The sequence below is a fragment of the Haliotis rufescens genome, unplaced genomic scaffold (assembly GCF_023055435.1).
Source record: "Haliotis rufescens isolate VD_foot unplaced genomic scaffold, xgHalRufe1.0.p SCAF_1, whole genome shotgun sequence".
Taxonomy (NCBI): domain Eukaryota; kingdom Metazoa; phylum Mollusca; class Gastropoda; order Lepetellida; family Haliotidae; genus Haliotis; species Haliotis rufescens.
This window is the reverse complement of record NW_025963779.1, coordinates 57,664,157-57,689,328: the sequence shown is the minus strand read 5'-3', so window position 1 is coordinate 57,689,328 and position 25,172 is coordinate 57,664,157. Positions and strand designations below refer to the sequence as shown.

General features: G+C 38.9%; 1 protein-coding gene across 10 annotated transcripts in view; it reads right to left on the bottom strand.

Moving 5' to 3' along the window:
* The window catches only part of LOC124131479 (dmX-like protein 2), a 104,624-nt gene that overhangs the window by 57,972 nt on the left and 21,480 nt on the right, over positions 1–25,172 (bottom strand). For 8 of the 10 annotated variants that reach the window (XM_048398447.1, XM_048398473.1, XM_048398456.1 and 5 more), the window contains exons 2-14: positions 22,563–22,688; positions 21,959–22,027; positions 18,848–18,859; positions 13,399–13,477; positions 9,369–9,594; positions 8,074–8,140; positions 7,645–7,684; positions 6,291–6,423; positions 5,636–5,821; positions 4,794–4,969; positions 3,242–3,499; positions 2,298–2,446; positions 720–832 (exon numbers count right to left, since the gene is read on the bottom strand). In XM_048398447.1, coding sequence (XP_048254404.1) covers positions 720–832; positions 2,298–2,446; positions 3,242–3,499; positions 4,794–4,969; positions 5,636–5,821; positions 6,291–6,423; positions 7,645–7,684; positions 8,074–8,140; positions 9,369–9,594; positions 13,399–13,477; positions 18,848–18,859; positions 21,959–22,027; positions 22,563–22,688 — 1,634 coding nt within the window. The remainder of the gene's footprint in view (positions 1–719; positions 833–2,297; positions 2,447–3,241; positions 3,500–4,793; positions 4,970–5,635; positions 5,822–6,290; positions 6,424–7,644; positions 7,685–8,073; positions 8,141–9,368; positions 9,595–13,398; positions 13,478–18,847; positions 18,860–21,958; positions 22,028–22,562; positions 22,689–25,172) is intronic. The other 2 variants (XM_048398455.1, XM_048398483.1) reach the window with 1 other exon arrangement.

The window sequence follows — 25,172 nt, the reverse complement described above, 5'->3', positions numbered from 1 at the left end:
GTTGCATCAAGTATTTGCATCAAGTGGGCCAAATGGCCCATCATCTCCTAAAAAAAGTGGGATCTTGTCTTTGGATAATATATTGTTGAAACAAAAGATTAACTACAAAACATCAATCATCTTCAATCATTTATCCACTTTCAAAATCATGCAGATATGGACGTTAGATTTTGCAACCAAAATAGTTAGATTCTCATAAAACTAGTTCACTGTTCTAAACAATCAAAATGTCCATGAAAGCAACAAAATTAAATAATATTTAACCTCCAGCGATAAATTGTTAGTTAATTACAAATATTTTAGCCAAAATATTAATCTATATGGCCAATATCTTGCAACATGATGTTTTGCAGCAGGTAAACAGAAATAGAAGACTGTATGAGTTACAGATAAACAGTAGAGTCAGACTGTGTTTATATGTCACCATGGTCACAGAAATAAAAAGACTGTATGAGTTACAGACAAACAGTACAGTCAGACTGTGTTTATATGTCACCATGGTCACAGAAATAGAAGACAGTATGAGTTACAGATAAACAGTACAGTCAGACTGTGTTTATATGTCACCATGGTCACAGAAAACAAGCATGATATAACATCAACATTTCCACGTTCTGGCTCAATGTGAGCATGGTGAGAGGATACAACACACTGTACTGCAGAGTGTGGGGAATGTATACTGTGTTGGTTCCCACCACCAAGCTGACAGTGGAACTCACCACACAAGAAAGCTGCCATCGACTGGGTGTATGCTGAACAACATGTCAGAACTCTGATGCCAGTCTCGCAACAGCACTTCGATCTTCCGATCCAACGACTCCACAATCGAACTCTGAAATATCATAGATGGTAGTTTCACTTTGACTTCAACAAAATTTGAAGATTATTTTACTTGTTTGAGTGATTGAACATTTTCTTAAGTCACATCACAGCATGTCAACCTAATACAAGGAAAGCCCATAGTGACCATGGTTGTCTGTGACCTTTAAGTGGCATTTAGAGTAAGTGAGTGAGTATTGTTTTACGCCGCTTTTAGCAATATTCCAGCAATATCATGGCGGGGGACACCGGAAATGGGCTTCACACCTTGTACCCATGTTGGGAATTGAAGCCGGGTTTTCAGCTTGACGAGCGAAAGCTTTAACCACTAGGCTACCCGACCGCCCCAGTGGCATTTAGAAGCAGTAGTGTCAAGCCATAATAATGATTGATAAGGGTACTAACACATTACTGCAGTCAAAATCCACAAGTCAACCGTGTCCTCAAGACCTTGTTTGTTTGTTGTTTAACACCGTACTCAGCAATATTCCAGCTATATGATGGAGGTCTGTAAATCATTGACTCTGGACCAGACAATCCAGTGATTAATATTGTGAGCATCGATCCATGCACTTGGGATAGGATGACATGTATCAACGAAGTCAGCGAGCCTGACCACCTGATCCCATAAGTCGCCTCTTACAAAATCATGGGTTGCAGAAGACCTATTCTAAGCAGACCTTCACGGGTCCTGTGTTCAAGATGGTAGGGATTGAGGGAGCATTGTTTTTTGCAATATCATGGCAGGGGACACCACAAATAGGTTTCACACATTGTACCCATGTAGGGAATCAAATGTGGGCATTTGGCATAACAACCAAACCAAACTGAGGCTATCTCAGGGGCCCTCTTAAGGTTGCAGATGTTCATAACTTCTGTGAATCCCATCGGTATAGTCCAGTGCAAACATACCAATGCTCCAAAATGGTGTGAATCTGAGATAGACACCTATGACCACTGAATCCTGGCTGCCCAGGCACTAGAGGTGTAACGATACAGTGAGGGTATGTCCTGATATGATTTGTATCCCGATACACTATTTATATTTCATAAGTTGATATTCTTATATTTTGTAGGTGGGTCACAACTCTGAATCACTTGTTTGTAAATTTCAGAGATCAAAGATGGTATATTGTAGGGCAGAAACATAAAAGCCATTGGGCACTGTGAATGTTGTGCTATTTATAGCCAGGCGGGAAATATTAGTGAATATGATGTAACCTGGTTGTTGAACAGTTTCTGTTATTATTCACGTTCTTACACCAATATAACTTGTAACGTAATCAATCGTGACGCAGTGGTTGTAAATTGATGTATTGTATCATGGATCTCTTATCAGCATACAATACTGTATCGCCGTATCATTACGCAACTACAAGGCATGCAACCCAAGCACCACCATTGTACCCCCTCTATTTATTTACATCTTTCCCCAAATAAATAACAAGTGTGTAGCCGCAACACTGCTGCTTCCTTACTGAGATGTCGGTGGAGCTGCCAGTGCCCTCCTCTGAAGACATACTTGACATACTGTCTGTGTGGCTCCCAAGGCTCTTGTTGTCCTTATGGAAGTTCTTGTGCTTGTGTCTTCTTTTAAAGAATTTGTTCCTCTTCTTCTTACCATGACCTGCAAAATACAGATAATGATCAATCTGATCCTGTGCAGTGGACAAAGAACACACTGTATTCATATTATGAGTTGGCATAAACCCCACTTCCATCTTTATTTCAGTTTTATATCAGCGCCTCAGCTTAACATGCTTAAAGTGATGCAGATCATAGTGGTTTATAAGGTGTGGCATCAAATGACGCAGGTTGCAAAAAAATACAGGAACATAATATTGGAAGCAAGGTGGGTTCCAAGTTAATAAAGTAACGTAGAGGCCTGTGTCCCATTCAACAAAGAGACCCAAGTGCTGAGGGGATCATAACTTTAACCATACTTTAACATAGGCTTATGGTTGGTTGGTTGGTTTGTTGTTTAAGGCCGCACTCAGCAATATTCCAGCTATATGATGGCGGTCTGTAAATAATAGAGTCTGGACCAGACAATCCAGTGATTAATGTCATGAGCATCGATCCACGCAATTGGAATCTATGACATGCATTAACCAAGTCAGCGAGCCTGACTACCTGATCCCGTTAGTTGCCTTTTACGACAAGCATAGTCACCTTTTACGTCAAGCATGGGTTGCTGAAGACCTATTCTACCCCGGAATCTTCACGGGTCTAACATAGGCTTATGACCGTCATAGCGCTACAATCACTTTGTGGAACGGGACCTAGGGGTCTCTTCAGCAAAGCCATCTTAGAGCTACAACTGATCTTGGCCCTTGACCCTTTCCCTACTGAGACACCTTCTTCTCAGCATCAGCATGAACACTGTTTTGCAGAACAAGGCCTGGACTTGCAAGGTTCCTACCTGTCTCGTCCTTGTCAGCTTCCTGATCCTCATGGTCGTCCTCATGGTCGTGTTCATGTTCGTGCTCCTCGCTGTCAAACTCATGGCTGGTGTGGACCTCCTCCTTATGGCTCTCCTCAAACAGCATCTGCTTGTGGAGGTCCTGCAGAATGTGCTCAGCCTCTATAGTGAACTGCAGCTCCTTGTTGTTTAGCCAGTGGATCTTGAAGTTATGATCCACGTCGCCCTTGTTGCCAATAATTGGCTGAAGTGGAATGTCTACAACAGAGAAGGTCATACAGTCATCCTCCGTCAAACAAAGTGGTGTCACAGCAAAACATGCTTAACCTGGAATCACTCAACATATATCCTGCAGTGGTGGTCTACAGGGAAAACACAGAGCTGTATATATCCTGCAGTGGTGGTCTACAGGGAAAACACAGAGCTGTATATATCCTGCAGTGGTGGTCTACGGGGAAAACACAGAGATGTATATATATATATATCCTGCAGTGGTGGTCTACAGGGAAAACACAGAGATGTGTATAACCTGCAGTGGTTGTCTACAGGGAAAACACAGAGCTGTGTATATCCTGCAGTGGTGGTCTACAGGGAAAACACAGAGATGTGTATAACCTGCAGTGGTGGTCTACAGGGAAAACACAGAGCTGTATATATCCTGCAGTGGTGGTCTACAGGGAAAACACAGAGCTGTATATATCCTGCAGTGGTGGTCTACAGGGAAAACCCAAGAGCTGTATATATACTGCAGTGGTGGTCTACAGGGAAAACACAGAGCTGTATATATCCTGCAGTGGTGGTCTACAGGGAAAACCCAAGAGCTGTATATATCCTGCAGTGGTGGTCTACAGGGAAAACACAGAGCTGTGTATATCCTGCAGTGGTGGTCTACAGGGAAAACACAGAGCTGTATATATCCTGCAGTGGTGGTCTACAGGGAAAACCCAAGAGCTGTATATATACTGCAGTGGTGGTCTACAGGGAAAACACAGAGCTGTGTATATCCTGCAGTGGTGGTCTACAGGGAAAACACAGAGCTGTATATATCCTGCAGTGGTGGTCTACAGGGAAAACAGAGATGTGGCTAATGGTACCCTGAGTTTTCCATTATCACAGGTCAGGATTAGAAGCTCACCTTAATCTGAATCACCAACAAATGACTTATAAAAGCTTTGATGATCCAGAGAACATTCAGTTAAAGGGAGGCTAGGTATCAAGCAAGTTATCACCAACCGAGTAGGACATGTTATATAGCTATGAATTATATATACAGTGAGTGAGTGAGTAAGTTTGGTTTTATGCCGCTTTTAGCAATATTCCAGCAATATCACGGCGGGTATATGTACAGAGATTAACAACAACAAAGGCTTGAAACAAGGCTTCCCTAGGCTGAATTACTCAGTTGTTGATCACTGGCTTGTAGAAGGTTAGAGCATCTGAACCAAAATGTTGCATCGAAAGAATGAAACAAGTCAAAAATCATAAGTGAGCTCTATTGACACGAAAGCTCATAAATCGCCACTTGCAGAATGGTGGTGGTGACTCCACTGACCTGTCTCTGGGTTGATGCTCCCAGCCAGGTGGAAGTGCAGTACCGGGGACACACCGTTGTGGTGGATGGCGAACTTGTGGAAGTCATGGACGCTGCCCATGCTGGGGAGACTGGTCATGCTCATCACAGTGTCAGGGCCGTACTTTGGGTGCTTCTTACGCTTGTGGATTGCATGCCTGAATACAAATCATACGGGAAATTCCATCCTGTGCCTTTCACATCAAATGATCAAAACAAGTGGATTAAAATAGCAAAACTCCAACAAGACACTTTCATTTCTATCATTAAGTAAACAAAGTATATTAATTTGACGACCCCATTAACTTTTGAGACCATCTAGAAAATATAACAGTGCTTCACCTCGCAAACAAACAAAATATCAAAATGCATGTCTCTAATTTGACTGAAACTATTGCAGCCTAACTGTTTATATTACAGTATAATGTCCTTACCAAATCACAACCTAAATATTGTACAATGTATGTTCATAAATTAAAAATGCAAAGTTAATCAAAATGTCTTTCCTTTGTACAAAATGGTAAATTGGAGTTACATTTGTTGATACTGCCAGTAAATGGATCGTTGTTCCCTGATCATGTCACATTCGAAAATTCATGTCACATTGCAATGCTATTCATGTTGCAATGCTATTCAGTGCTATAGCAATGCTATGCTATTTAAAATCAAAGGAATATTTTGAGCTGGGTTCAACAGGGTTCACACATGGGACCAAAGCAGGGAAGTGAAATCGGCCTTCAGCCTGATGTAACCACAAGGCTATACTGTTGGAATAAATAATAATGACTACAAACAGATGAGTAGCAACAGCTAGCATTGCCTACCTTATAGTCTTAAGTCTCTGCAAGAACCTCTTCTTGTGACGGTGTGTATGAAACTTAGGATCAAGCTGTCCACTGGGGTCAAACTGCTCTAGGTCCAGAAGACCATCATCTGGGAGGATAGTTTCACACCAGATCCGACATACATTGTCTAAGCAGGATGTCACCAACATGTTGGCCACAGAACCTCTGGCAGGAAAGAATAATGAATTAAGTCTAACGTCAGAATGCCTTTATTTTGCTAAAATCTTACATTCGATGACACTGATGTGTATTTTTCATTTCTCTTTTCAGATGAAATCATGTAAATCCCACAATAACCATTAAATATGAATGTCATAAAATATATAACATGATTATCCAAGGTCTCATCACTGCCGGTAAAGTCAGGACAATCCATACTGACCAAACATCATAATAAGGCTGACCTACAGATTAGGACCCACTATCAGCTGATCCTGGCATGGCAAAGGGATGCAACTCTGCATAGCAAATTTCCCCATCATGACATATATATGGGCTATGTGGACCCCTGACACTGCTTTCAAGTGTCTGAGTTATCTCCCTTACCTTGGCATGAGCAAATTCCAGCACCACAGACATCTGGGCAATGCATGCCCCTGACACTGTTATCAAGTGTCTGAGTCACCTCCCTTACCTTGGCATGAACTTGCTTGTTTTCCTCCAGGAGAAGCCAGTGACAGCACGAGGGTGAGAGATATACACAAAAGAGTAGTGCTGTTCCTCCACCTTGGGACTGATACTGTCTGACCGGATTAACTGGGGGCTCACTGAAACAATAAACCAATCTACTGCTGAACACCTTGTAGGGTCTTCGGAAAGCAAACACTTTAACCACAAGGCAACCTGACTGCCCCTGGCACCTTGGACAAATATGCCACCCATGTCCCCAGGGGTTGAGAGTGACACAAAGTTGTAACATGTTACTGTACATCATCTTTATCACAAACCTCTGAGAAGTGTTACACTCTTTCTGGGTTCAATTACACACATTAACAAGGTCACATTTGACCACCTTAACCTCTTTTCAGTCCATTCCGAAATCAAAAGCAGGATTTTCCATTCCAAATAACACTTTTTTAAAATACCCGCCTGCCCGACAGTCTAGACGGTCTATTTTGCTGACGGATGGTCAGTTTTGAAAAGTTGCATGCCTGGTGGTCGTGAGTTAAAGTTACAAAGTTGTCAATCCACCAGGGTTTTTATATCTTCTGAGAACTAACATTAAACAGTACTATTCTTATGTTTACCCTTTCGTTAATTTTGTTCGTCAGTCAAGGAAATTCTGGACTGGCAACATTTTATCTCGTCAGGTAACTTTGCAATGTCGTCAGTCTGGTTGTCTGATTGAAATTTTAGGAAATTTTATATACTGCAAATAACACGTATTCAAATGAGATGAGTCAGGTCACTGACGAAGATTGTACAGGTTCCAAGTGTTGTTACACAAGTTAGCACAATCCTTTGAACGTAAAGGAAAGTGTATCCCTCACAACTACTGTTGAAGTACTGGACATCTTCACAAAGTAGTTCGGCAGTGTTTGTCGTGTAGTTATAAGATCATTTGACAAGATTACAATGGACAAAGATGCAGTCATACATGATTGACAACTGCTTGATCAACTTGCGTAAACAAATTGACCACACTTGAGGCAGAACTTGTGAGGAGAACTGGCTACATCTAGAGCACAATAACAGTTAATTGTGAGTTTTGTTATGTATGTCATTGTTTCTGCCCAAGTGCAGTGAACTTGACATGACAATATACTCCAGTACATCCAGATAATGTGTCACTTTAATAATGTAAGAATGGGACACTCACATTTTTCACGTTAAATTCATAATTTACAGCATTTGAATCTGGGGACACCTTGAATCTTTAAATTTTAACATCAGTGCTACGACAAGGACTTCTTGAATTCCAAGCTTAACTCTAAACACTGCTATCTGTTGCTGAAACCTGTATCAAGGTACATGGTTCATATACTCACATTTTCTGTCTTCATACCAGATTTTGACGAGTCTGTCAGCCTGAAATAATATTCAAACACTGTATACATTTGACTTCACAGTTCTCATTTCTTCCACAAAAGACATGATAGATGACACCTGGCAATATTTATCTTTTACCACATACAAAACCATATATAACAGTGATATGTACATCCTCCAGTCTGTTAGTCTGAGACTAGTAACCATCTGGACAGACAAGTTGTTTTATGGAAAAATCTAGTTATTTTACTTAACCAAAATGAGCTGCAGACTAGTTGGATATGATCCATGGGTCTACCCCTGTAATATACGTGAACTGGATCATCGCATGTCAGTTAACTCATTAAATGTTAAAATGCAGCAGGTGCCAGGAACTCTGTGCTGCAGGGAGTTTCAAAATATCAATTTTCTGTTTCCTCCATACATACCTTGCCTGCTGAGGCAAATACATAACCATCAGGAGAGAACTTGAGGTGAAACACGGCAGAAGAGGGTCTGAAAACAACAGGTGCAAACAGTACTTCAGTAACCAACAACACCACTACACAACAACTACAGTCAATACAGACATATCTCAGTCAACTACAGTAGATAACAACAAACCCAATTCCTTAGAAGTGACTATCAACTATATAATTCACATGCATAACACACTGATTGTTAGGCCCTTCGACTTTGTCTATCCTCAATGATCTAGTGAATTATGTCTCCATTCTATTACGATAAATAGTCATACAGACCCATACAGACCCCTAGTTTTGCTATGAATCAAAATATGTAATGCTAACAATAGCCATCCAATCAAATTACATGGGCAAGAGATAAATATGAAGTTACTGAGAAAGACCAGTCACTTCCAAAACAAAGCCTTCACAGCGAATGGGTCCGTGTATTTATCATGATAGAATGGAGATATAATATCCTGGATAAGTGACGATGGAGACTGCCATATCCAGAGTAGACTGCAGAATAACCCAACAGATCAATAAGAGTATCTGTGCAGGTTTTGTGACTGACAGAAATATAACCATAAGACTACCCAACATCCTGTTCTGGTGTGAGGAGTAGACTTCAGCTGACCAGTGTCAGATGCAGAGATGAGATCTTGTTGGCTTACAAATCAGCAGAATTCCTGCATACTTCACATTAGTTATTCACATTATCAGAAGGGGGCACGGGTGGCCCAGTCGTTCTAAGGCGCCGCGATTCGCTGTGCAGAGTTGCGTCCCTTGGGCACGCCAGAAACCTGTGATTGTGGGTTCGAATTCCGGTTCACCCCGATTATGTTTCTAGTTTTGTCAGCCCCAAATCGTGCTCGTGGGTTTCACCGAAGTGGTAAACGTCTTAGACCTACATCACTCCGAGCTTTCCTCCCACATTACGCTGACACGCCGTGATATAACTGGAATACTGTTAAAAGCTGTGTTAAACCCAACTCACTGACTCACTCACTCAGAATATATCAGAAAATGACTTACATACAGAACATATATACTACACACACTTCTACAGAAAGACAGGCAAGTCTAAAGGAAAAACAGCTCAATAGCATCGGCACTCATAATGATGATGAAATGATGGCAAACTAAAAACACAGAATTTGAGTTGAAATATATCCTGTTCTTAAAATATTTTTATTTTTTTATTATGGCCGGCGACAATTAAATGGGAATGTCAGTCATGAGAGACAAGAAATATACTTTAAATAGCCTTATATGCTTACTTGCACTTCCACACACTGTCCCACTCGGTCACGTGAGGCTCGAAGCTTCGCTCCTTCTCTGGGTGCATCACATGACTGAAGTGCGTGTGTATTGGATCATCATCCTCGCCTCCTGATGGGCCAACGCTGAACTGTACTCTCTTGGAGGAGGCATCATCCTCACTGGGATCACGGTGGCTCATCTGCCAGATCTGGATTACCTCCCCTCCAGTCAGAAGTTTGGACCCTGAGACAACCAGGTCAGGGCAATGGGAATGTGTACATCTCATGTTAAAACACTCAAAGGGAGACAAGCAGGTCAGGGCAATGGGAATGTGTACATCTCATGTTAAAACACACAAAGGGAGACAACCAGGTCAGGGCAATGGGAATGTGTACATCTCATATTAGAACACACAAAGGGAGACAACCAGGTCAGGGCAATGGGAATGTGTACGTCTCATATTAGAACACACAAAGGGAGACAACCACGTCAGGGCAATGGGAATGTGTATATCTCATATTAGAACACTCAAACGGAGACAACCAGGTCAGGGCAATGGGAATGTGTTCATCTTATTATAAAATACACAAAGGGAGACAAACAGGTCAAAGCAATGGGAATGTGTACATCTTTTCCATTCGTCACCACTCACCTCTTGCCGTAACCTGCAAGAAGACTCGTCCCCCTATCGATGAATGTTATGTGCGAAAATACGACAAACCAATCAGAATGCGTGTATGATTTCAAGTTCTTCGTCAAAGAATCCCTCAGAAATAATTTTTGATTTTACATATGTCTTGCATCTAAAAAATACCCAAGGCACAGTTAAAGTGTGTTCAATCATACTGTATAATTCCGCATGTCCAGATGTGCTTTAAATTGCATCTGAAATATATTTAATATATGGGGAAATATATGTGAACCATAACGCGACGATTTGACAATTATTTTAGGTATGCCCGTTTGCGGTAAGACGGAACCCGGTCGCAAAAATGGCCATGAGACAGGCACAAGTCGCTATTCAGCTTGTCCCGGAATAACACGAGTTGGTCACGAATGCATCTTTTCATAAAACACACAAGGGGAGACAACCAGGTCAGAGCCGATGTCCCTACATAAATTTTGCTGATGCTATTAGAGTTTTGTACAAAGCATAACTTTGAGAGTAAGTAAACAGAGGTCATCAGCAATGTGTGGTTGATCAGATGAGATTTCAAAGGAATCACATGACACTGATACGGTTACCGGTACATAAAATTTTAGACTGAAGAGTAGAAAATGTTTATCTCCAAAATATTATATCCAAACTCACGACTTGAAAGAAGAAACTACAGCAGATTAAACTATAGGAACCTATTTTTTTTATGGGTAAATGTTAAGAACCAGATTATCACCCAAACTTTGAAGTCATCTGGCCAAGGCCACTCGTGAAAATATCTCTTCCCCCTGCCCCGTCACTCGATGAGAAACATGACATTTCATGCAACACATGGTATATCCTCTATTTCTGTCTATATGTTTACAAGGAATTAGCACTGGCATTATGTTGTGATTAAACTTTAAGTAGTGGCATTGTTAGTTTTTTCACTGTTTTTACAAGGACTGGGTAGGAAATTAACTAAAAACCAAAAATGTCCATTGGGCTAGAAGGATTTACTTTCTGCTCGCCTTGCAAATGGTTACTAGTCCTTATGAAATAAGAGGACACCTAATTTTCAATCTTTAATGTGCTATAAAATACATTCAGATATTAACTGAGCCAGAAAACGTGCTGGCTTTGTGATGCAGTTTTTACTGCAAAAAAACATTTACAGAATGTGTCAAAGAACATACAGGCCCTACAGGCTACTGGAATTTTAATTTTATTAGACCAAGGTATTTCCTCTTGCCTCGGGCCTATGGGTGAGCGTTAATTTCCATCCCTGCAAGACACATAATTTGTTTTACTATTTTGATTCATTTTGGGGGGCTGTTTGTATTCTACATTTTATGCCTTAAAATTTGTTATGTGCAAAACAATATTTAAAAATCTGTTTCAGCTAGAGATAGTATCAATTCATATTCAGTGAGAGAAATTAAGTCCAAAGTCAAGGGATCCTTGTCATAACCCTATTTTCAAAAGGTAAATTCAGATATCATAGGAAAAGGCCTCAAGGGCACTCTAAATTTCAGAATGATAATACTGTAAAAATGTATTTCAATTAACCAACGCATCAATATATCAAATGATCACTCCAGCTTACTCAAACATTGATATTTATAATCTGAATTAATGATGAATAAACAACCATATTTTCACACATCTCTGAAGAAAGTCAATTTTTAAGCACTGATTTAATAACAATCTACACAAATATCTACAAACTGTTTCCATACATTCCAAGGTTAAAGTTATCAGTTTCCGCAAGTACAGCACTAATCCCTGGATAATCCCTCCCACTGATAGGACATAAACAAATACCATGCTGCTTGTGACCCTGTCTTGACCTCTGTCTCCATGTTATTTACACGAGACAGATAATCAGATTAGACGTAGCAAAAATCACAAGGACCACCAGTATTTGAGCTGTAACAAGACAGAGGCTTACAGTTTCATGTATTCATGGTATTCATTGCTCGGGACAACACACTCCTTATGACAGGCTGTCATAACTGTCTGGGGATGATTGGTACAGGTTCCTCATGTCTTTGTGTTGTCAGAGTTTAACTACATGAATCTGAACTGCATGGATTGGGGCTAACACTGTACATAAAACCTACTACATTTCTATCTTGAGAAAAACATCTGATGAGTGGCCATCTGTGACGATGTGTTCTACATGAAATAGATTCCCTCTACAGAATTCATCAACACACTCTGAGGCCTCTGGTTGGGAATTTAACCATAACGAATACAAGGTCAAAATGATCTTTGAAACGATGGCATATAATTTATAGTAGGTCAAGATTAAAAATGACTAAGGCCTTTGGACCTATGGCATATTGTAGGTAACAAAATAAGGCCCTTGGATTTTTGGTATAAAAACAAGTAACAATTAAGGCCATTGGAGCTACAACATGTAACAGGTCAAAATTTAAGTCTTTGTAACCAGAGATAATTCTCATAATAAAGACCTTTGGAGCTATAGATGATAAATGTCAAAATTAAGGCCTTTGTAACTGGAGATAAATCCATATTGAAGACCTTTTGAGCTATAGATGATGATACATGTCAAAATTAAGGCCTTTTTAACTATAGATAATTGTTAAAATAAAGACATTTGGTTCTTCAGATGATACATGTCAAAATTAAGGCCTTTGTAACTAGAGATAATTGTTAAAATAAAGACATTTGGTTCTTCAGATGATACATGTCAAAATTAAGGCCTTTGGAGCTTTATTGTGTCAAGATGAGATGATCATATTCCATCCCAGAGCTGTGTCTGGACAGTTAAATATAGTCGAAGTGAGGGTCAGAGTGTGTATTATGTTAATAATTTACCCAAACAAACCGATGATAAACAACAAAAACAGATTTGTATAAAATATTGAACAAAACCATATTTCTATGAATGAATCAATAGGAATATAGGCAGGACGACAGGATAGTTATTGACTCGAAACATGCATAAAGCAACTTCAACTAATCAATTCAAACTATAGATAAACAATAAAGTCAATACCTGGTGACCCAGTCAACACACAAGACTATCAAGCAGCATGTTACCCTGTCAACTAAAAACTGGTTTTGTTTGTCTCTGAAGTCCAGTAAAACAACATGTGCTTTTGGACTCCAGACTGACCCAATCTGAAGCCCCTGCCCATTTATTTCGAGTATTCTGCATAACTCTTCTGTATTTTATACCACTGAAGTAAACAGAATCAAAGCATTCAAAGATTAACTCTGAACTTACCTGTCATTTAAAAGCAGGGTTTAATTGCCACATGGCTAAACAAAGTGAAATAAACAACAACCCCAAAATACCTGAATACCCTGTTTTGGATGGGCTGCATAAGGAACCACTATATATTTGGGGGGCTTAGACTCTTTTAATCCTTAACATTCACCTTCCATGTTCCAACTGAGGCAGTTGACGAAGCATTCTGTTTCAATAGTCGCAGTCTTGTACCAACGATAGTCTAGTTTCTGTTGACAAAAAAAGAACATGTATTACATCAGTGAGCTACAGCCAGGGAAGAACATACTTGTGGATGTTAGTTCTCATTGTGACAGTAGGCATGGTAGATGACTCACTTACTAAGACAGACATGAATCAATGAAATATTTGGATGCAATCTTTGAATGTGAAGGGTGTTGACAATATGTTCATTTAAAAGTATAACTATCATGCTATTGCAAATAAAAAAAGTCTAATTTTGAAAACAATTACAAGAAATTCAATACAACAATACAAATGCATAAATATGCAATTAACATGATTAATTAAGGAATTAAAATCAAGCCAATCATCCTTGATGTGTGCACAAATGAAATGAAAGGACTAATTTTAGATTCTGACCGAGTTGCACAAAGACAATTTAACAGATGACACTAGAGAAAGTGATGTGACATTTATTTTCTTTCATCTTTATGACATTGAATTTGACCTTCCCCTTTGTACAATGTCACGCCACAACTGCAAGACGGTCGGTGCAGCCGCATGCATAAATCTGCAGCTGTGACTGTGAACGCACACTTCACACAGTTATCCTTACACCTGGCGACATGGAGACCAATACAAAATATTGCACATGTCACAACACTACAAAAAGCTGTTTTTCCGAAACACACAAATTTGTCAATATACTACTCAAAGTTTACTGAGGAGCAGGTTTTGATGTTATCCACAAATCATCCAACAAATAAAAACAATCCGGTATACAATGAAAGGGTAAAACCCATAGGACCTCAATTTCATGATGAACGGACAGAGGCATGCAGTCATGAGCACAAAGTGCACAAGGTGCTTGACAACCTGTGTTTGGATGTATCGTGACAGAATGGCATCACATGGATCACATACACACAACTGAAAGTTGTTTCTTTCAACAATGGATTCCATTTCGTGACTTTTGTTGTTTTATTCTTGATCAGATACTCTCATTTTGAAGGGTGATCAGACTGATTATTGGTCAGATGTTGTTTGTTGGCATTGAGTGGCACACGACAACAGACTTTTGTTCATTAAACATGTCTTCATGCAATATTGTCTTTAGCTATTTCAACAGCTAGATGTATTACCTGTGGTGATCCTAAGCAAATTTTGAGTAGTATATGATAACACAGGGATTTATCAGACAATAGTCAGCTTCAAGTCTGCAGTCAATGTCAGTAAAAATACCCAAATGAAATATATAAAGTACCCAGTTGAAGTTTATATAGTTGTAACTAATGTTATGGCTTCGTAGAGGTGACTTGTATTGCACTGATTACAGGACCAATAGAGATGAAGAGGCTTTAATGCTTGGTTTTACACCATTGCATTCAACATAACCTCTGCATTAAATGTGTTAAAGAGATAAGAGCTTTAGAAAGAATATAATTAATTACATCGTCCCAATTTGACTGCCAAGGGCACTTAGATTGGAATCCTAGATAAATCATTCACCATCTGCTTTGATCACATTGTGAACTACAGCACAGGATGTAAAGTTATCACAAACATAATTGCCTGTGTTGTCAACAAGGGCAACTTATCAGTTGGTAAGATGAGCCAAAACTACATATATTGTTGATTTTGATAGTGAACAATAAGAGACAATGTCCACTCTTGCAGTTAGCAAATGACTTTTCCTCAATATCACTGTCAGTGCCACTTGGTAACAAATTTGCTTTAGGCATGTTAGGCAAGGAAGGTATATGATAAAAGTCTGGTTGACCACAATCTTGTAACATTGTAAGATAAAAAAGGACCTAAAACCTGAATTTGGTTGCCGACTTTGCAACAACGTTTTGTGATTAATGTCACCCATATTTCATGCTTTCAATAACTTGAAACTATCCTACAGTGAAAACTGCTGAAAATAAATAAACGGGGGAAAAAAACAATAAAAGCTCCCTATTTTCAGCCGGTTGAATGAAGTTTCACTTGGATCAAGTGAGATGTGAGATTGGATTACCATGTTTACATCACTTAATCAATAAGTCATTGATTCACCAACTTCACAGTGCTTCACACAGTGACAACACATCCACATGTTTATCAATAACCTTGTCCACACAAGCCATAACCTCTCGGAATACTCTCTGTTGTTATAACTGATTAATGGATGATTATCATGATTATATGGAACAAAATAATGACAACTTGTGAAATATCTAATACCTTAAATATAGAAGAGAGTGAGTTGATATTGTTTTGTGCTGATGTAAGTCTAGCCATCAGTGAGGGAGTTTGGCTTGACGCCACTAGTCTTGGGTGCTTACAGTTACAGGTATGGTGCTGACAAAGCTTAATCACAATCAGGGCACATCTGGGATTCAAACCCACAACGATCAGATTCTGCCATTGCTAAGGGAGGGAACTCTACACAGCGAAGTGCAGCACCTTAATCACTATACTACCAACATGATCTATATATGTGAAAAAGTAAGCGTGTGATCTGTGAAGGGAGTTTTACACAAGAAAGCAACATTGTTATTCCCAGCAACCGGCAGGCGTACTAATCAGCACGAAGCTTACCAGTCTACAGACAACAATTGAACCATGACACCAGGATATACCAACACACTAAACCAGCAAGTACACTTGAGCATCTGTCTTCCAAGACAGTCGCTTGTCCATGTCTATTCTCAGTGATCATTGGTGCCTGAGTCTAGTAAACTTTCTTTAGGTCAAGCAAGTTCACATAAATAACAGTCAGATTAAAATAAACTCAAGTTGATATGAAGTCAAAAGTTTGGGCACACAGACTGTACAAATGGTAAATAGATGGGTGTTGCATATAACAAAAAATGAAAATTATCCTCAAATAAGTTAAAACTGGTTATTATGAAACAAATAAAAGTGAATCTGGTGTAAGAATAGGTAAAATATTTCCACCTGGTATGTACATACACAACAATGCTATGAATGACAGTTAACAGGGCTAAAGATTGAAGTCTCTCATTATGGAAAGGTACAGATACTGCAGTGCACACATTGCAGGGGTAAGCTGTTTTCAGGGGTTAAAATTCCACTGCATTCAGACCTGGTCACAAACTCCTGCATAGAAGAAACATAGACATGCTGTTGATCCAAAACAGTGTTTTTGACATGGATGCTGTTTAGTTAACACTAATTAATTTAACCCCTGAAATTGCTGAAGTGTTGATAACAAGTTCGCTGCTCCAACATCAAAATGAGCACTTCTAACAAAGACGAGCAATGTCACTTCAAATGTAACTTCTGAATAAACAACAGATGAAGACATTTTCAAGTAGAAAGATATCAATTTATCCTTTTCAATTCCAGCCTAATGTTGCTGCAAATATTTTATTGTTTGTCTGATTGTTGTTGTTTACTTTCATACTCAGTAATATTCCAGCCATATGAAGGCGGACCGTAAATAATCAAGTGTGAACCAGACACACCATTGACTGATATAATGAGCAATGTCTCACCATGTCAGAGTATGTTGTCATGCCATCTATCACGTTACAAAATCTGAATTGGTTAAAATTAAAACCTTTCTACTTGTACAGCAAAACAGTCATCAAGAAATCACTACAAGAATGGGCATTTGGAAACCTCTGTGTCAAATAACACTTGGGTATTCAAAATAACGACAATTAAGTTATAAAATGAAACCTCTCGGACTAATGTTGTGAAAATTAAACTCCAAAAGTGTTCAAATAACTCACAAACAGTAAGTTTTTTCAAATTAACATTTGCATGCTATGTCTTGAATCATAACAGCAGTGTGACTCAAATGTGTCAAATGTGTGAAAAGATCCTGATTCCAACTGATTTCCTCAGAGACGGTGCAGATGCACTTCCAAGTTGCATCATAGTGAGTGAGTGAGTGAGTGAGTGAGTGAGTGAGTGAGTGGGATTTTACACCACAGTATTCCATATATATCCCAATGTGTCAGCTTAATGCGGGAGGAAAGACCAAAGTGATTCAGGTCTCCGATATTAACCACTTTGGTGAAACCCACGAGCCTGGGCATGGTGCTGAGAAACTTAGAAAAACAAATGGGGCAAACCAGGATTTGAACTCATGGTCTGGTGTGCCCATGGGACGCAAGCAACTCTACACAGCGAATTGCGGCATCTTAGATGACTGGGCCACCCTGTACCTCAAACTACATCCGAAGGAATGAAATCTCAGAGTTTTGTTTCTTGTTGACAAGAATTGGACGCTTTAATGAGTTTTAGATATAAATGTTCATACATGTCTCTAATCCAAAATTAGCAAGTTCATAAAAGAAACACTAGTTGCCAGTTACATATTAATTTCAATGTGTTACTTGCATGGGCCTATAACTAGTAAAAGGCCTCTTAAGCATTGTCCTGTAGCAACATTCAACATAGAATACCCAAACTGTATCATCATGATAATGTTACCTTATGTACTTATTATATTGAAAAAGACATATATGAAAAATAAAATATCTCTTTTATATAGAGTAAAAATATTATTTAGTGGTAATTGTATTGTTAATGCTGGTGTGTGTTGGCTGGGTTCATATATATATGGGATGGCAGCAGAAAGCAGTGTTGCATTAAGTCATTGTGGTCATGTTTAAACTGCTCTTGGTCCCTTGTCATTGCTCCATCATCTCTATAATTACTTGGGTTTTTTAAGTGTTTTTTTTTTTGCAATATTCCAGCTGTAATACAGCGGCCGGGAAATAAAGGGATTTGGGCCAGACAAACAAGTGGTTGATATTATGAGCAATGTCAGGTGTAGTCAATAAAACACAACACACAAAGAGAGTGGTCTTGAAGCACCTTTGTATGTCTAAATATTATCACACATAACAGCTAAGAGTGAGTGAGTATGGTTTCACGCCGCTTTTAGCAATATTCCAGCAAAATCATGGCGAGGGGCACCAGAAATGGGCTTCACACATTGTACCCATGTAGGGAATCGAACCCGGGTCTTCAGTGTGACGAGGGAACGCTTTAACCACTAGGCTACCCGACCGCCCCGTTAAGCTTAGAAGGGTTCAAGCAATATTCATGCAATGTACTTTACTGTGTCAAGTTTAATCAGATGCAATTCTACATGCAGTATATTAAAAGATCATAAGACTAAGAAAAAAAGAGTAATTACACAATAAAGAACTTGCATAAATCCTTTAAATGTCGCATTTAACGACAATATTGAAAAATATTGGAAAAAGAGAGAAATCAACTGTTATGTCTCTGTTTCAGTCGATTTGATTATACATTAAATGAGAGTTTGCAAAAATTATCTCGGTAGGCTAAATATGATTAATATTGTACAGTAGTGATTTCTTGATGGGAGCACATGAACATTGTAAAGACACATGCTAACGCAGGAAAACCAGGAAAACAAACACACAAACCTTTGTATGTCCCTGAAGTAAAAGAACAAACACAGTAACATGGTGTAGTGTTAGAACTAGTGTACAAACCTATTTAAGGCCAGACTCCTTTCTATAGTTTACAGATTATTGTGAAAAAAAAAAATAGAATAAAAATACTTGAGATTTTTATTCACAAATTTATCAAAATATGTTGCCCTGTGTGCAGTGATGGTAGAGTTGGTCTGGTTGTCCTTCCATTTAAATATATAACATGCAAATTATTTTATTTTATAGGTTTGACATGGTCAGTGGATCTGTAAACCAATTTCTAAAAAGGAGTCTAACCTAACCATTTCAATACACCATTTCAGCTAATCAAAACCACAATCACTATAAGTAACTGATAGAGAAACCTCTTATGCTTTAAAGGTAATTCAGTGACAAATGCATTCCACCACAAACTTAGGATCTTAACAATAGACACATTATGCCAAAACGTAAGGACCTTTTGCACATATATACCAGTAAACATTCCTTATGTCACATTTATTATATACTGTATTACTCATGCTTGTACTTTCTAGCTATCTACAACATTTATTGGTTTCAAAATCAGTTTAAAAGCACATATACAAGTAATGTTCAAATTCTCAATTGTCACCGATGCTAACTTGGTGAGGACTTGAAAGAAAAACTTTTACAGCATCTGGTACAGCAGGAAGTGATCAGAACAGTAAAGTTATCATGCTTTTCAATATCCCCTTGTTTCTGTCATTTAGTCTACGACGGTGAAATCTCACGAACTGAAACTCCATCACCTCATTATGCATAAGTATTTAAGATCTAAACAACTACAACCAAATCCAGAATATTCACTGCATGAGATTATTGGTCAGTATTGATGATGTATGACGGTCTGGCTTGGACATTAGTTTGTTAACAAGTCCACATAAATGATCTGTAACCGAATTGCTTTCTACTTAACGGTAAAAGTGGTAGTCCACAAGGAAATGTCACTAGTCCTTCCTGAATTTTATTAGTCTCGGATGAGTGGTATTAATTTCGAACCCTGAAGGCCTATGTGATTATCCCCCAAGCAACAAAGCTTCACATTAACGATTGGGTTAGTGAACAGTGCATGATTACACGACCAAAATGTAATAGCCATCTCATAAACATTGTTCACATTGTCAGAAGACAACCTGATTGACGATCATTTCGTAACTATCCCCGGTCCATTCCCAATTTCAATGAATAAATTATGTTTTGAAATCAAATTTGTTTATCATACTAACTACACCTTCTACCAAACATACATCTACATATTCTGGCACAATCATTTCCATATTGGAGTGTCAAAAGTACCAAACTTGTAGTGCTAATGGCATCTTCCCGAGGCAAGGGAGTTAACTGCCTAAAAAAGTTCAATTTCCACCCTTGCCGAACTAAGCTTCAATTCCAGAGTAATGTTTTGGCTGGACTACCAAGTCTGCATAGACCAATCACAATCGCATAAAGAACTAAGTTAAAAAACAACATGGATCTTAACGTGCGGATTTCCGTCGACTGCAGGATTTGAAAGCATCAACAAAGCTTAATAGAGCGTCAACAGATATTTTCCAAATATTTTCATGTTATTAATCAAGGTGCTCCAGTTATTTGATGCACTTCGCAAGGTAAGGCCCTATTATTGCAGGACCGCCTCCATGGTCTAATGGTAGAGCGTCCGCCCGGAGAGCGGAAGGCCCGGGGTTCGATCCCCAGCCGCGTCATACCAAAAGACGTTAATGATGGTACTTGTTGTGACCCTGTCTGGCGCTCGGCATTAAGGAGCTAAAACAAGGACTGGTCGGCTTGGAGTCAGTATACTGTGTCTGAGTGGGGTATTCATGTTAAACTACGGCATGGTATCTCAGTGTGCTAGCACTATAAATCGGCATCAGTCCGGACTTGTACAAGCAGCCACACACACACACACATACATGCACGTCGCTATATAAGTGTAAATAATCTTGGACGCGACGTTAAACCCCATTTCACCTCACCTGATCTATTATTGCAGTATAGTTTGTGATTATCGATCCAATCGTCTTGACTGTGAGCCGCCATTTTGTATGAAGCAAATGCAAGTGATATTATGAGAGGTGGAATCTGATTGGTCAACAGAAGGGGCATAGAAGGGACTTAACTCGTAATAGCCACTGGCGGCACTACGATCGAGCCATGAAATTCCAGCACAGTTCGGCAGGAGTGGAAACTGGGCTTTTAAGAGTCAGTCAATGCCCTTGCCTCGGAGAAATGTGCTACTGGCCCATGCAAGTAAGTTTGTGTCTTTTGAAGTGATTCTAGATAACGTTGTGTTGAACGTCAAATAAGCCAGAAATGTCATCCATGCAAATATGTTTACACGTAGCATTGTCAGTGTTTGAAATTTGGGATCCTTATCAGTCTCATTGATATCATATCTACAACACCTCAGTGCATGATGATCTGACAAACCCTCTATAGGAGATGAATCTTTGCCAACCATTCTAAACAAAGGGTCTTGAGTTTTTTATCCAATCAGATATTAGCTTAATAAAATGATTCGGCTTTAGTTCCTTCCCATCTTGATTGCAAACTTTTTATCTTTACCCACCCAAAACAAAAAATCTCTTGACAAAAAGCAGTTTTGGGTGTACATGCCATAGCATTCACAAACCACATGGGGTATAAATTATCAACAATATAATAGCATGGCCTTTATTATTTTCCATTTGGAACTACCCATTTGTTTTCAAGACAATGAAATCAGATATGATTCTGTTTATTCCTAAAATTGCTCATTCATTCAGAATTTGAAGCCTCAACACAGAATGAATGACACAACCTCCTACTGTTTAGCAAATCATCATTCAGAGACGTAAGAGGTCTGATTTTACTGAGACTGGGATCCTTGTCTAAATGACAAACCTGAAATATTTTGGGGGTCGTCTAATTCAAATTCTAAAGCCTTATTTCTAACACTGATTATGATCTTCAATTGTTTCAACAGTGCACTTTAGATGAACACAGGTTAATGCCATGGGATGCCTATATTTCCCATGTCTTCATAAGGTTTAACATGAAACTGTTTCTCTAAATAGTTATATAATACTTGAAGCTACTTACATGCTGACTTTCATGAATCAGTGGAGTTGGTTCAAATATATGGACTTTCCTGCCATAGCTGGCTGCAATCTGAAAAGAAACAATAAGATGAGTAACCAAGGAGAGAGCGCTAAGCTTCAGCAATATTCCAGCTCCCGGTATGTCTTCTCACATTGTAGCCGTGGGAAACTGCCCAGGGCCACAGGGGTGATGAGGGCATGCTTTGCCCACTAGGCTAACCCACAGTGCACTGCTACAAAAAGCTACGAGAAATTACGGATCATTTGTGCCAATATCTTTACAGTGAATGAAGGGTGAAGCCCAAAGCCCTTGTCAGGGACTTGCAACACCACTTCAAACAGAATTTCACTTATATCACAGCATGTCAGCAGGATGTGGGAGGAAAGCCAGAAGTGATGCAGGTATTACACATTTACCAATTTGGTGAAACCCACATGGTCTGGTGTTGACAAAACTTGAAATATAATCCACTGTTATGATACCTGTACCAAAGCACAAAAATTAACACAGAAGCTTTAGAGAATCTTTGCACCTCTACATATTCTTTTGAAACTAAGTTACCTGATTCTTAAACATGTTCAAAATGAGTGAAGAATTTCCCTACCTTGCCAGTGTCTGTTGAGCAGTCAATGCAGCTGACTTTGATGTTGCCATGGGAGACACCGGGGATGATCTGTACCCGCTCAAAGTTGCTGGCTAGTATGACGATGTTGCACCCTGCAGCATATGCCTGAAAAAAAAAAGAAGTTTTTAATAAGAATATTAAGATTAATAGTTTTCAGAATATGACTGACCCATAATGTATAAACATAAAAAAATTACAGTTCAACAATCATTACAAAATTGAAAAAATAATTTTTTGCTCTCATATACAGGAATGGAACCTTTTTATTTATGCAAAACAAGATTTCTAATTTTAAATCCACAGAGGTAAATTATAATTACTCTCACAGAAAGATATACACATGATCCAATGAAAACTTGCTGCCATGTGCCCTATTTAACTGGAACCAAACAATTCTTTCCGACTGTTTACGGGTGAACATTGTCATAGGACCTTAAAATTTCCCCACTTATTTAAGTGTATTGTCTTGGAACAGCAACTCTAACTTTCAAAATCCAAGTAACTATACATACATTATTTCAATAATAATAATAATAATAATAATAATAATAATGTCTTTCTAAAAAGATACTTTAATCATGTTATTCAAAATGAAACTTACGTCAATACGAATTTGAACAGTGCAAAGATAAATTTTTATATGCACAGGTGATCTACTAGACGAGTTGCCAGTGCAAATCCCAAGGTAATGGAGGATCTACACCAGTCTAGCTTTGACTGACAACTTTCCTCATTGTGGAGCAATAAAGTCCCTTCCTTCAGCTCGTACTGAACCCACACAGACAGATCAGTGGCTAATTTCAACAAGGGGAGACTAACACTGTGACCATAATACACACGTACTGCACAATTTCCCACTTGGCTGCTTAATAATAAGAAGAGAAAGGGCCTTCTCCCACAACCAAACTGGTGGCTTCTATGACACAATTAGGCTCCATTACTGAGCGGAAGTGAAGATGGCAAGAAGGAAAACGAGAGAGGAGAAATGGCCTTGGGTTAAACAAGACCGTAACTTATTAATGACCAGCCAAAATAATAGTATTGATCTTTCATACCTTGTCCAACAGCCTCCGTGAACGTATACCACGCATATTGATTTTGAAAATGACTGAGCTCAAATAGTCATTAGCGAAGTTCAAATTAACAATGATTAATGCAAGCCTATTACTTGTCTTGAATACCACCTTTTCATCAAAGGTTAAAGCTGCGGGTATTTGCTTTAAAGAATTGGAACCAAACAAATCAATTGTGACTTCAATACTACTAATTTTCAAGTGATTCCTATCAGCTGTTCTGTGCAGACTGAGAACCACTTCTTCAAGCACCAGAGGAGCTACAACTGCAAACACCTTCAGTGAGTGAGTGAGTGAGTGAGTTGGGTTTAACGCCGCATTTAACAATATTCCAGTTATATCACGGCGTGTCAGCTTAATGTGGGAGGAAAGCCCGAAGTGATGCTGGTCTCAGACATTTACCACTTCGGTGAAACCCACGAGCACGGGTATGGTGCTGACAAACCTAGAAACATAATCGGGTTTCTGGCGTGCCAAAGGGACGCAACTCTGCACAGCAAATCGCGGCACCTTAGACGACTGGGCCACCCGTGCCCCCCAAACACCTTCAGACCACATCCTAATTTGTGGCACAACGAAAGAACAGAGCTCACAAAGTTGCCAAAGGTGAATAAAGCGTATTTATCTGGAAACAATTTGATTTGATGTTGAAAAGTACATGTCATGTTCAATTTCAGCCACACAACTTTGTTTATCTTTATATCAAACAGAAAGGAGGAACCAATTTTGAGCAAGGAAGTGAATTTTTTTTTTCTTCAGCCACCAATGTACAGCTACATCACAGCTCCATCCAGCTGAAATGGATAGAATTATCAAACAGCCCTCATGTTATCAAAAATGAGCCGGCCACTGTAACTTGATAATGCCCTCATATCACGCTCGTTGTTAGGTGATATCATAGGATAGCGATAGCTGACGTCCGTTCAATAGTGGCGTCATCTGGTTTGTTCTATGACATTTCCATATTTGTGAAAGTGGGTCAGTGACATTCGTGTTGATTGCAGTAAATGCTTCAAAACCTATTTTGTTGTTTCTTATTATTTGATAACAAATTCCATCCATTTTAGCTATAATAACAGTAACGCTATTTTTCAGGGCATTATCATTTGCAGAAGCCCTCGGTCTTTTCAACTGGCCTACTGCGTCTGGCAGTTAATCGAAGCATATTTTTTTAATGAGTAAACATTATGTTGATCTTTTTTTGTTCCATTTATAAACTTCAATTCATACACTTGCTTCCTAATTCAAAATTTAGCATCATACAATATATCGTGGTGCATATCACAATACACACTTATGCATCGTAAGATATCGTGATATTCATAAAACCTCCAATACCCTTCACTAATTAACACAAACATCTACTGAAAATAATTTTGCAAAAAAACAAATTTGGGCTGGTAGACTTTTTGGCAAAGGCAGATGAATAAATCTCAGACCTTCTTGTGGAGATATATGATCAAGTAGAACTGACAAAATGCTACTGATCAGGGCTCTGATTATTCATATCAGTTCC